Source organism: Plectropomus leopardus, chromosome 7, assembly GCF_008729295.1.
Source record: "Plectropomus leopardus isolate mb chromosome 7, YSFRI_Pleo_2.0, whole genome shotgun sequence".
Classification (NCBI taxonomy): domain Eukaryota; kingdom Metazoa; phylum Chordata; class Actinopteri; order Perciformes; family Serranidae; genus Plectropomus; species Plectropomus leopardus.
Genome location: NC_056469.1, coordinates 32,314,034 through 32,326,445, shown reverse-complemented (window position 1 = coordinate 32,326,445; position 12,412 = coordinate 32,314,034). Strand labels below are relative to the sequence as shown.

At 35.1% G+C, this 12,412-nt stretch overlaps 1 protein-coding gene across 1 annotated transcript; it reads left to right on the top strand.

The window, feature by feature from the left end:
- Nucleotides 1–1,012: 1,012 nt before the first annotated feature.
- Nucleotides 1,013–12,412, top strand: ankmy2a (ankyrin repeat and MYND domain containing 2a). Its single transcript, XM_042490113.1, has 10 exons — nt 1,013–1,230; nt 1,686–1,750; nt 3,685–3,823; nt 3,947–4,045; nt 5,039–5,199; nt 6,312–6,526; nt 7,880–8,015; nt 8,731–8,859; nt 9,663–9,792; nt 11,465–12,412. Exons 1-10 carry the CDS (start codon nt 1,164–1,166, stop codon nt 11,578–11,580), a joined length of 1,257 nt encoding a protein of 418 aa, XP_042346047.1. The 5' UTR covers nt 1,013–1,163; the 3' UTR covers nt 11,581–12,412.

The window sequence follows — 12,412 nt, the reverse complement described above, 5'->3', positions numbered from 1 at the left end:
CTTGCCTGTTAATCTTTTTTCTTTTTTTTTCAAATACAATTTCAATTATTTCAATTATTATTATATTATTATTATTATTATTATTATTATTATTATTATTATTATAGAAGTTTCTGTTTTACACTTATGCACAAAATAATCCCCTTTGAATGAGGTACATTGAAATATATATACATATATTTTAGATGATAATATATATATATACTGTATATATATATATATTTCTCTAAAAACATAGTGGCATCATAACAAATACCTGGCATTTAAAGGTTCTGAAAATTAATGAATGAATTTATGATCTAGACTGATGCTGGTTTAAAAAATAAACTCAATGAATGTAGAAAATCATATTAATTTATAATATTTTCATAGCCTGATTTTGAAAAGAGCATGTGCATATTTCACAACCATACAAAAATAATAATGTATAAAAATCAATGATTCTGCTAAGAGTGACATATCCCAGACTGTGATAATAAAAAGAATCTACTTATCCTGAAGTATATTGAAAATAATTCATTTGTTTTGTGTGTTTTCTTTTTTCATCCAAACATTTCGAGGCATCATGACAAAAAAGAACATTTAAAGGGTTAGAACTCTGAAAAATAATGAATATTTATTTTTATATTTACGAACGTAATATTAATGTATAATATTTTTAAAGCTTGATATTATTTCATTTATATTATTTTATTTTTCATTTATTGATTTTAGTATTAAAGCGGGCCCAAAGGGTTAATGTACGTCACCTGTCAACCACGCTGAAGCGCTTCTGAATGAACTTTCTAGACTTCTATGGAACTGATTATTTCATCGAAAGAACAGGGGACATCTAATAAAATTGTACAAATTTTGTGTCTTTGCTCCGTATATATACGACATATCTTGATACATATTTCAATTACGTCTTAAGTTTAATCATTTTTGAAATACTTGTAAACTATCTGCCAAAATTGTAAGAATCTTTGGAAGATTTAACTTAGTACATCCCCGCCAGCAGTGACACAGTGGTACATTCCACATGACAGCTCAAACTGGGTTAGTCTTCATGCGCGAGCCTCAGTGTCACAGACTGCTACAACCACCGAAAGCAGACTTTTAACCTACAACTTGTGGTTTTATTTGTGCCCCTGTAGTGTAATTACAAACTTTTAGCCGCCGACATGTCTGCTCCGAAGAAGGGAGACTTGTCTTCAACCGAAAAGGAGTTGTTTGAGGTTATCACTGCAGGTAAGCCCCTTTTTCGGCTAACGCTAATCCCACTGAAAACACACACAGGGGCTAGCTCACGTTAGCTTGTTTGATAAGTTACGTTATAAATATTACGGAATGTAATGTAATAATGTCAGGTTGATATTTTTACTGCTCTGTTGTGTTAAATCATAGCAATTATTTGTTGCCAAGCTTGATAGTGGCTAACGTTAGCTGACAGCATGTGTAGCTGCCCACCTCAATGAACTCTATCTGCAGAATAACATGCATGTTTTATAACGTTATTTCAGTGGTCTGTGTTTATGTTATGTATTTATTATGTAATAATCTAATTAAAAATGACAAATTTATGAGCAAATCTTTTAATAGCGTTGTCTAAAAGAGATGTTTTTACTCCTCAGGGCTGCATAAACTGTTGGTAAATATTGGTGTTGTATTTTTTCCTGCAATAACACTGATTTTTATGCACTTAGGAAATGTTCAAGAGGCCTCGCGGCTGCTGGGCTGTAAGGATGTTCGGGTCAACTGTTTGGATGAGGTAAACAGAGCATTTCTGACTCCTTCAACAGGTTGACACATAAGATGATAGCCTTAGTTTCTCTATCTTATTTTTTCCCTACATTCATTTTCTCAAGTGAATTGCAGTCACTTGAGAAAATGAATGCATATTTGCTCTGTTTTTATGAATCAATTAGATTGTCATCCCGTAAGTGTGAGAAAAGTTTCTATTAAAATAATTCTGCTGTTTTTATCTGACTTAGAAAGATCAAAATATCAGAATGATGAGAAAAGTTTTCATGGAAAATAAAAATCTGATCTTGATTTTTCTAACATAAAGAGACAATAATCCTGCAGATCCACAGATTTTTTGTTTGTTTAATTAAATTATTAGCTCAGAATAACAAGAACACTTAAATAGGAAATAGTTCAGATTTTAAAGAATTAATAACATTAAAATCATCAGAATTATGAGAAATGTTTTCATGAAAAACAAAATTATGATCTTGTTTTTTTTTCCAACATAAAGACACAATAGTCTTGTAATATCACAGTTTTCCTGTTTAATCTGATTATTAGCTCAAAATAACAACAATGTTTTTAATAGAAAACAATTCTGCTCTTGTTTTTTGGAAGTAACAAGATTATTAGCTTGTTAACTGAAAAAAAATGTAAAAATTTAATTTTGTTTCCATTATTTTTTTCCACCTATTTCTGAGATAATATTCTTGTTGTTTAAATATGTATAAAAAGAAGGGGGGATCTTTGACATAAAAGTAAAAATATAACATACAGTAATCTATATTTTTGGTTCAAATACTATTTTTTAATTTTGGACAGTAGTTGCACAAAGAATAAACTGGAAAAAACAAGGATGTAGTCATCATGATGCATCTGAGTTATTTTGCATGACTTCCAGTTAGTTTGTTTAGTGAATTTTAGTTTATTTGCACAGGAAGCAAAACTAAAACTACTGAAACCTAATAAATTATAGGATCAACAAAGAATAAGTAGTTACCAATCAACTTGCACCTCTAACTTGAATGTAATCATCAGTTTAAAGTGTGAGATATCAAAACGATGAACGCATCAGAGGCACAAACCGAGGCTTGTCCTTCAAAGTATCTGTAGGTGCTTATGTTACATAAAGATTCGACATACATGGATCTTTTAGCCAAGCTTCATTTGTTCAGTGACATATGTGTGGGACAAGAGCCACTCTGGAGGGCTTTGAAGGACGTCCTTCATGTCCTCCCTTCTGTCTGTCTGTCACTCTTCTCTGTCTGCCTGTCAAAATCAGGTGTTTGAAACAGATGTTCTGTCAAGTGACGGAAACTGTGTGTTTGTCCTCATGTTTAAGTATAATTGTCATGTAGATCATACGGTCAGTACGTTTGACTTTAGAAAAAGTTGAATTATTGTTAGCCAGACTAAAACTGGACTTTTAAATTACATGTTAACGTGTCACTGAAATTGGACTAAACTGAATTTCTTGAAATTGGACTAACACACCCAGATAATGCGACTGGAAGTCAGGCTTTTCTGTCACGTAAACACATTAGTTGAATTTTAACTGGACTATGTGTCCTGAGCATGCTGATTGTCGCCGGACTGGCCTCCATCGGTGTTGTTTTTTTTTTTTTTATTTTGGCCTAGGTAAGGAGAAAAACTTGAAAATGTAGTATTTTATATTAATTTTGAATAAGAAAGTCACAAGAAAGTGATTATATGTATGTGATGCTGTGGTTTTCTATCCCAAAGTTAATGTAAATAAACAGTTGTGATAGTGATTCAGTCTATATCAAAGACTGGAGAAGTCGGACACACTACCATCAATAAATATATTCTTCCTTTGTGCTTATATACTGATAGAAGGACAGTACTCCAAATAAATGGCCTATTTGAGCTGTAACTGCAGCTTGACTAACTGCATGTAAATGTACTGATTGTCGCCTTTTTTTTTCTCGTGCACAGTATGGGATGACTCCTCTCATGCACGCTGCTTACAAAGGAAAAGCAGAAATGTGCAAGCTGCTGCTGCAACACGGAGCGGATGTAAATTGCAATGAACATGAGCATGGCTACACAGCGCTGATGTTTGCAGGCCTGTCAGGTATGTTGTGATGTAACGGTAAATATTTTAAATGTTGGAGTCCATCTTTACAGAGATCACAGATTAAAAGTCTCGTCTGGTGTTTTAAAAAGTGCTGTGACTCCTCTTCCTCTGCTCCCGTAGGTAAGACTGATATCACGTGGATGATGTTGGACGCGGGGGCAGAAACAGACGTGGTCAACTCTGTCGGGAGGACGGCCGCACAGATGGCTGCCTTTGTCGGTACGTCTGTTTGTGACATTCATACAACGGTCAAGTGTTCTCAAGCTTTGTGTCAACGTACACACAAAGACGAGGGATCGTGCAGCACATGTTTGTTATTCAGGAACATTTATCCTCTAACTTTGTTCCTTAACGAAATGAAAATAATGAGACTTGGATTACACTGCACTAGCTCTGTGAGAGTTGGTAGACACATGTTTTGATTTATTTTTATTGTTGTTAAACTTAGTCGCCAGTGACTTTAATTCGCTAAAATTTTAATCTGTTTTTGGACTCCTCATTTTCTTAATGATTTCAAAGTGTCACACAGAGTGAGTGATTGATATACAAATGAGGGGTGAAGTTGTCGTTTGGATGATTTGCTTTTCTCGTGTGAATGATCAAGAGGCTACATTTTACACTTGCATAATCGTGTATTTTAAGGCAAACAGAGCAGAAACGGGAATGCAGCCTTGCAAGTTTAAGAGCAGTGACGACAAATTTTTGCTTGAATTTCTTTATTTTTTTTAATTAACATGCTTGGATTACATCGTCTTTCCCCCCGGCGTGTTTTTTTCAAACAGGACCAAACGGTTCTCTTTCATTCTGTGTATGCGAATACACAGTGAAATAACAATAAAATTGAACCTTAAATCCATTATTTTATTCTGTCTTGAGCTGTTTATCTCTACTAGTGCTATTATTTCTGTGTTTTCAGCTAATATTCTTTGTATTTACCCTTTTTGGTATGGGTTGTTGTTATTTTTATTTTGTAGTTTGTTCCTCTTGTGTTTAATTCTGCTTTAAATTTTGTCCGGCCTCAGTTCAGCATTATTGTGTGGCTTTTGTAGTTATGTTGTCTCTGCAAGAAACCCTTCATGCTTCTGCTTCGCCTTGTTTGTCGAAAAACTTTGTAAACTCTTATTTTAAAGGTGATATATATTCAATTATTATTATGTGACAAAATTTCCATTCCTGTTCAAACATGAACCGCCTCTTCTTCTCTGTTCTCAGGGCAACACGACTGTGTCACAGTGATCAACAACTTCTTCTCCCGTGCCAGACTGGATTATTACACAAAGCCCCAGGGTTTGGAGAAGGAACCCAAGCTGCCGCCAAAACTGGCCGGACCTCTCCATAAGGTCATCATGAGCACCAACCTGAACCCTGTCAAGGTAGGACACCGCTGGAGAGAAACGTCAGGTTGAACGAGGCAGTAAATATGCACAGCAGCTCCCTACTTCAACCGTGCTCTTATTGTCTCATCTGACATCTCTGTGGAATATTAGCAGCACAGAAATACTCTGTATAGAATCCAAAGAATGCATAACATAAGATGGAAAACTAAAGACATTGAGATCATATAAAAATACAGTTAAAATTAGTGTATAAAATGCATATAATAAAGGGAAATGCAACATTTTAAAGAGGTGCTCTGCACAAAAGTATATTGACAGAGTCTCATGATGAATATCTTCAAATGAAGCATTTGCGCTGCAATGATCCTGAAAATCAGATGTTTGGAATTGTGTTGAGTTTTAGAAAGCGAAGCATCAAATGTGATCTGCTTCAAACTGATTATATTTTATATTTTGTAATAATATCTTGAAGATGACAATGTTCAGTAGTTTGGAGTACAATTGAATAAGTAGTTATACTTCACTGTCGATCTGCTATTAATCCAGGAGAAGAATTAGAAAACTCCTGACAGCTGCAGCTAAAATTGGAAATCCTTGAGTATATTTTCTCCATCTATTTTCACAAATGTAATCAGTTTCTACTGTGGAAATGTGTAATAAGTGCTTTTCAATATCTTTGACATGTTTTATACTAAAGTGATACAGTAATTGATTATTACAATGATCACTAGTCGCAGGTTACATACTCAATTGAGTTTAGGAACAACAGCACTGTATGAAAAAAAGCTTGATTTTGCGATGAAATGACAGCAAATACTCCTTTTAATTATTTAATTATAAATATTTTTTATTAATTTATCTATTTAGTTTTGATTTTCAGAGGCAGTTGTATGAATACTTTTAGCATTTTACTATTGTTATTGTGGTGAACTTTTGCACTCCTTAAGTGACAATGCCTGATTTATTTTAGTATTTATTGTTTTATGTTGTACTGTACTTGTCTCATGTGTTGTTGTTGTTGTTGTTGTTGTTGTTGTTGTTGTATCTAATGGATTATAAAGTTAATCCAATCCATCTCAAGGGCTGTTTTGTTGAAAGCAGGAATTTCTGTTATCAGTGGGACCTGATAAGTCTCTGTTGTTTTGCAGATGGTGATCCTGGTGAAGGAGAACCCCCTGGTGGCGGAGGTGGAGGCTCTGGAGAAATGCCGCCGGGTGATGGAGCTCATCTGTGAGAAGTGCATTAAGCAGCAGGACATGAACGAGGTGCTGGCCATGAAGATGCACTACATCAGCTGCGTGCTGGGAAAGTGTGCGTCCTTCCTCAAGGACCGCGAGGACAAACTGGACGGCCTTATCAAGAGGTGAGAACGTTGGGGATGCTCATGAGGATTTATGACACTTTTCAGGCTGTGAATAGACAAATTTGGTTTTTTCAGGGGGGGACCTTGAAACCTTGAAGTGGTTCTTCAAAAAAAGAACCACTTCAAGGTTTTGCTCCAGTACACCGTACTTAGTACCACCAATTCTGGGAATGGAAATGAATACATATAGTTGCTGTTCTTTATTATCACTACAGACTGACAGACACAAGAAACAATTTTGTTAAAGGTGTTTTAAAAGTTTTTCTAAAAATCTCCTACTTACTTTTTCATAACTAATTTGCTGATATTTAAAATTGAGCTGAAAAGATCAAGCTGTGAACTAATTTTCCTTGCTCCAAAAAAATCTTTTTTTCTTTTTTTTTCCAGACTGGCAGCCCAACATATGATCTTATTTAGTTGCACTTTATGATAATTAGATAAACTAATTTCCATCTGCAGTTTTGTTAAATATCCTTCAAAATAAATAAATAAATAAATAAAAATGCATAACGGGAACTTTTGCACCATTTATGGTAATTTGTGGCAGGTTTTGTAAATATCCCTCTGTGTGTCTGACTTGAAAGAATCTCTTAATGTTTATAGTAATAATGTTAACTGCAGTATGTATCAAAATGGAGGGGTGACTAGTTTGCATTTTCTGTGCAGTTTCTGTGTAAAATAAGTGGTGAGAGGTTAAATAAATTCTCATTTTAGCATTTTAACATTTTCAAGCAACTTTTAAAGGAGCTTGTTAGGTTTTATTGTCTTTTGAGTGTCTGTCTCTCTCAATACTGTCACTCAGATAGCTCCATTTTTACTTCTGGCACCAGTTTAAGTGGGTTGTGATGATGTGATTCATTGTCATTGCAGCTATGATTTCAACTTAAAGACCAAATTAAAGCCTCGTTCCCACTGCACTAAAAACCACCAACATCAGGCCTTTTAATGCAGTGGGAATGTGTATGATCGGCATTCACACCCGAGTCAGATGACTCTGCTGTGGACACACACACACACACACACACACACACACACACACACACACACATACACACATAAAGGCTGACAGAAAGGCCGACTCGTCTGCTGCAGCGCTGTGTTCACAGGTCTGCTACTGGCATTGGGAACGCAGTCTATCGCCTGTATGAAGCGGGTTTATCTGGGTGGGAAGCCTGACCTGAGCTCTGTCCACTCCTGCAGGGCTTTTTTAGTTTCACATTAAATCCCAGCATTATAATTAATCTTACAAAAATGTTTTCATGTAGCTCTAGAGTTTCTTTTAACATGATAACAGTGATTTGCATTTCCATTAAAAAAAAAAGTTTCTTAAAATGTCTGATCCCCGTCCTTCAGTCTGCTGAAGGGTCGGGACAGCGATGGCTTCCCCGTGTACCAAGAGAAGTTTCTCAGAGAGTGCATCCGCAAGTTCCCGTACTGTGACGCCACTCTGCTGCAGCAGCTGGTGAGGAGTATCGCCCCCGTAGAGATCGTGAGTCTGAGTGAATGATTACAAATTGCTGATTGGGAGATGATTATGTAGAGCAGCAGTAGATCTGAAAACTAATCCTCTTTGTTTAGATTAGAGTGCTTTAGTGTAGATTTAGTGTTTTTACAGTGTTTGATGACTTGAATAGAAGTTTTGGGTTTTTGTTATGAACTGAGAACTCCTCTCAATGACAGAGTTTTAGGGCCACATTGAGGGGGACATTTGTTTTTGTTTTTTGAGACTTTGAGAATACATTTAAGAAAATATAATGAGAAAAAACTTTTAATATTACAAGAATAAAGTAGTAGTTTTACGAGAAAGGGGACGTTATATTATGGGAAAAAAAACATATTGCCAGCAAACTATGAAACAGGTGGGAGCACAGCCAGCCTCCTTGGCAACCATTGTCCCCAGTTGTTACGACTATATTTTTTGTTACAACTTTATTCTCATAATATTACAACTTTGTTGCTTTAAATAATACAACTTTTTTCTTACAACAATATGACTTTATTCTCTAAATTAGGACTTAATTCTTGTAATATTATGACCTTATTCTCAAAATTAATTTTTTTTCTTTAACTGGGCCCTAATCCTCCTTAAGACTCACTTTACATTGATTTTTTAATTATTCTCATTGTAATGTAAAATTTTTGCATTAGCATTTCATTGTGCAATGCTTAATTGCTTTACTTAAAATTGTTTTACATCATTTCAGGGTAACGACCCCACAGCTCTGTCAGTGCTGACTCAGGCCATCACAGGTCAGGTCGGCTTCATGGACGCAGAGTTTTGTACTTCCTGTGGAGAGAAGGGAGCCGAGAAGAGATGCTCCGTCTGTAAGATGGTGAGCGTCAAAACGAATGCAATATATCAATGTTTTTTCAACATGTGCTGAAAGTTTAGTTTAGTGTTATACTGCAGCTTCTTAACAGTAAAAAACGAAAGATCTTCCAGAGCAGTAATGATAATATTTATAATTTTAAAACATTTTATGGGGCATTATTACACAGAGAGTGTGTAGAGACCTGAGGGCAGCAGAGGAGGTTGATATTTTTAAAAGCAAACTCAAGACGTAACTTTTTAGTCTGGCTTTTAATTGAACTGCATGTATTTATTTATTTAAAATGTATTTATATGTTTTAGTCTGCTTTACTACATGGTATATTATTTTATTATTCTTAACATTTTTATCGATTATACTTTGTGCTGTTATTCTTCTATTTATCTTTTACCTACTATATAGAGTATTTGTATTTCTTCTTCTTTTTCTTTTTATTATTTGAATTATTATTAATAATAAATTTATTTATTTATTTATTATTATTTTTAGCATTATTTTATTATTATTATTATTATTATATTTATTAATTTTTATTATTTTTTATTATTATTATTTTATTTTATTTTTTTATTATTATCATTTTTAAAAAAACGTATTATCTGTAGGTTTTAGCCTGCTCACTTATGGTACCGTTCCTAGTTCCCGTTCCCGGTTTTCATGTGTACTCTTATTTCAGAGCTTTAATTAATTACAACGTCTTGCTTTTTTTAAAAAACCCATGCGTGCGTGTGTGCGTGCTATAAATAGATAGATAATCTCATTATTACGTTACATGTAAAGTCAACTTTATTTATTTTTGGCACCAGGTGATCTACTGTGACCAGGCCTGCCAAAAGATGCACTGGTTCACCCACAAGAAAGTCTGCAAGAAGCTCCAAGAGCAGAGAGAGAAACAAGAGGCAGAATCAGCCAAGCTGAGGATGCAGCAGAGCAAAGGTACTTCAGCTGTCCCACAGACAAAATGTGACAGGGAATAAAACACGACAGCAGAGTAAACACATTTTACATGATATAATAAAGGGCAAAGAAAGACATGCAGCATCCAAAATGAGGTCATTTTGGATGCTGCAACCATCCATCACGGACTATCACGTTTAAGATGTTTTGGCTGTTAAAACTAAAACTTCATTTAACTTTGATAAACTTAAAAGCTTTAAATTTCTGAAACTGCACATCGAGCAAACAATTTTTGAATTGGAAAAAGAAAATCTAGTAAATGAGTATAAAAGGGGTCAGTGTTTGGTTCAGTTTTTTTTTTTTTTTAAGAAAAAGTAAAATCAAAGTGAGGTGAATAAAAAGTTTTTATAAAGTGGATTAAACAGTTTTAAAATCCATTAAAAGTCAGATTTTTATAAATGTCTTATTGCAATCATTATAGTTTAATCATTTATCTTTTTTTGTGTACTTAAAGAAATTGTGGGACATATTTTTGACGTAGGATTGCAAATTGTACTTTTATTATCGATTAATTAACAATCAATTCATCGTCATTTGTGAAAAAAAAAAAAAAGATTAGTTGTTATCATCCCTATTACTATGTTCTGTCTTTTCTTCTGATTTTTTTCCCATGCACTTTCTATTCTCATTGGCATTTTCTTTTCTGTGTTTACTTAAAATTTGAGTCACCAATCTCCTCATACAGCAAGAAATATCATAAATAACTTGATGTGCATGACGACATTTGATCCAGGAGAAATCTTTGATTGATCTGCTTTTTTAAGCGTCCGTGCCGGTGATAGCTGTAGCTGGAAGCATTATATCATCAGGAGTCGTTCAATCCTTCCCATTTTCGTGGATATAATATCTACTGAACGACTTGAGGGAGTTATGTCAAATTTGGCATAAATGTCCGCTTGTACTCAAGAATAGATTATAAGAATAAGAATCTGGTGTTTGACGGTCAAAGGTCAAGGTCACTGTGACCTCAAAACTGGTTTTAGGTTGCATACAACCACGAGGAGGTGATTCTAGTCGTGATTTTTTTCAAACAAACCAAAAAATTTCATCCTAATACACTGGATGGTGGTCACATTTGACCTATTTTGACTATAGTCTCAAAAATTAAAGCTTCACATGATCAGTCTATCATATCAGCAGAAATGTTTATTTCGGGCTGTTGCCGATATTTTATAGTTTTAGTAGTAGTAGTAGTAGTAGTAGTAGTATTAGTAGTTTAGTAGTAGTATTTTTATTCAGTCATCACACAGCACGGCAAAAACAAAAAAATACTTACAAGATACACTCTAATGTACAATTAGTATCCATAAGTCCATTTTTGATAACAACATAAAGTAAATAATGTATGGTGATAATGAAAAGGTAAAGTCAGAAGCACAATACTTATAAATATTTCATCTAAAAGCCTTTTTCAGCCACATCTGCTTTTCGTTTTTTAACGTGAAAACTGAACAAAAAAAAAAAGCCTGAAAAATGTACTGATTTCAAAGCCTGAATTTTAAATGACATAACAATTTCAGACAAGTCGATTTCTTGTCCAGGTTGCAGAAGGAAGTTCATTAAATCATCATGACACGACATGAAAGTTGTTCATTATTAACCCTGCCCATAAAAGCAGGCGAGACCTAACCGTGTTGTCTGTGCATCTCAGAGGACAGTCAGGCCGTGCAGGAGGCCACAGACTCCATGCAGGAGCTCTCAGTGGAGACCAACAGTGAGGTCGCCTCAACCTCAAACGCCACGTCTATCCCGGCTGCTGACAACTGAGGAGCAGTCAGCCAGCGGGAGACGTCCACACACCACCGACCCACTGGCAGTGAGACTGAAAGCCAGACGAGGAACTGGTCCAGCAGGAGAGAATATTTATTATCGGCCTGAGACTGTCACAGAGGTGGGAGACACTGACGCGTACGAGGGGAGCTTTGTGCCACAGCCATCACCTTTTTTTCTCATTTTTTCTGTTAATTTTCCAGATGATGTCGTTGTATGTGAATGTAAAAGTTGCGTAGGCTGATGTGTTTGTGGTAGAGGAACATGTGAAGAAGGTTCACATCAATAATGGAACATGATTCTGCCTTAAGAAACTGTAGCGGCGTGTGGGGGAGACGTGACTGTGTAGCCAACCAGAGCTGTAGTTTGTTTGCAATATACTTGATTTATGATTGGGGTGTTTTGTTTTTTGGGTTTTTTTTGTACTGATAACGTCATGGCAGACTGTGAGTGAACGGTTGGCTGCACAATGTTGACCAAAAATGTATATTTTTAAATATAAACACAAACATGAATTTATTTTTAGTGTATTATGAAGATGACATTAATGCTCAGGATTTCCAAAACTGTAACTGAATGAGTTTGTTTTCCGAAATGCAACATCATTTGTTGATCGAGCATCGTCGTACACAGCACAAGAATACCGTGACCAGTACATTTGTTTTTAAAGTTTTAGCAGGATGGTGTCGATGTTTTTTCTTTTATTGTGCAGCCTGAACGGACAGAGACGTGGTCCACGGAGACCTTGTTTGTCCCGAACTCTAATCTACAATATGTCAAACAACTGGAGCATCATCATATTAAATAAAGACCAACGTCATCGAAGTGC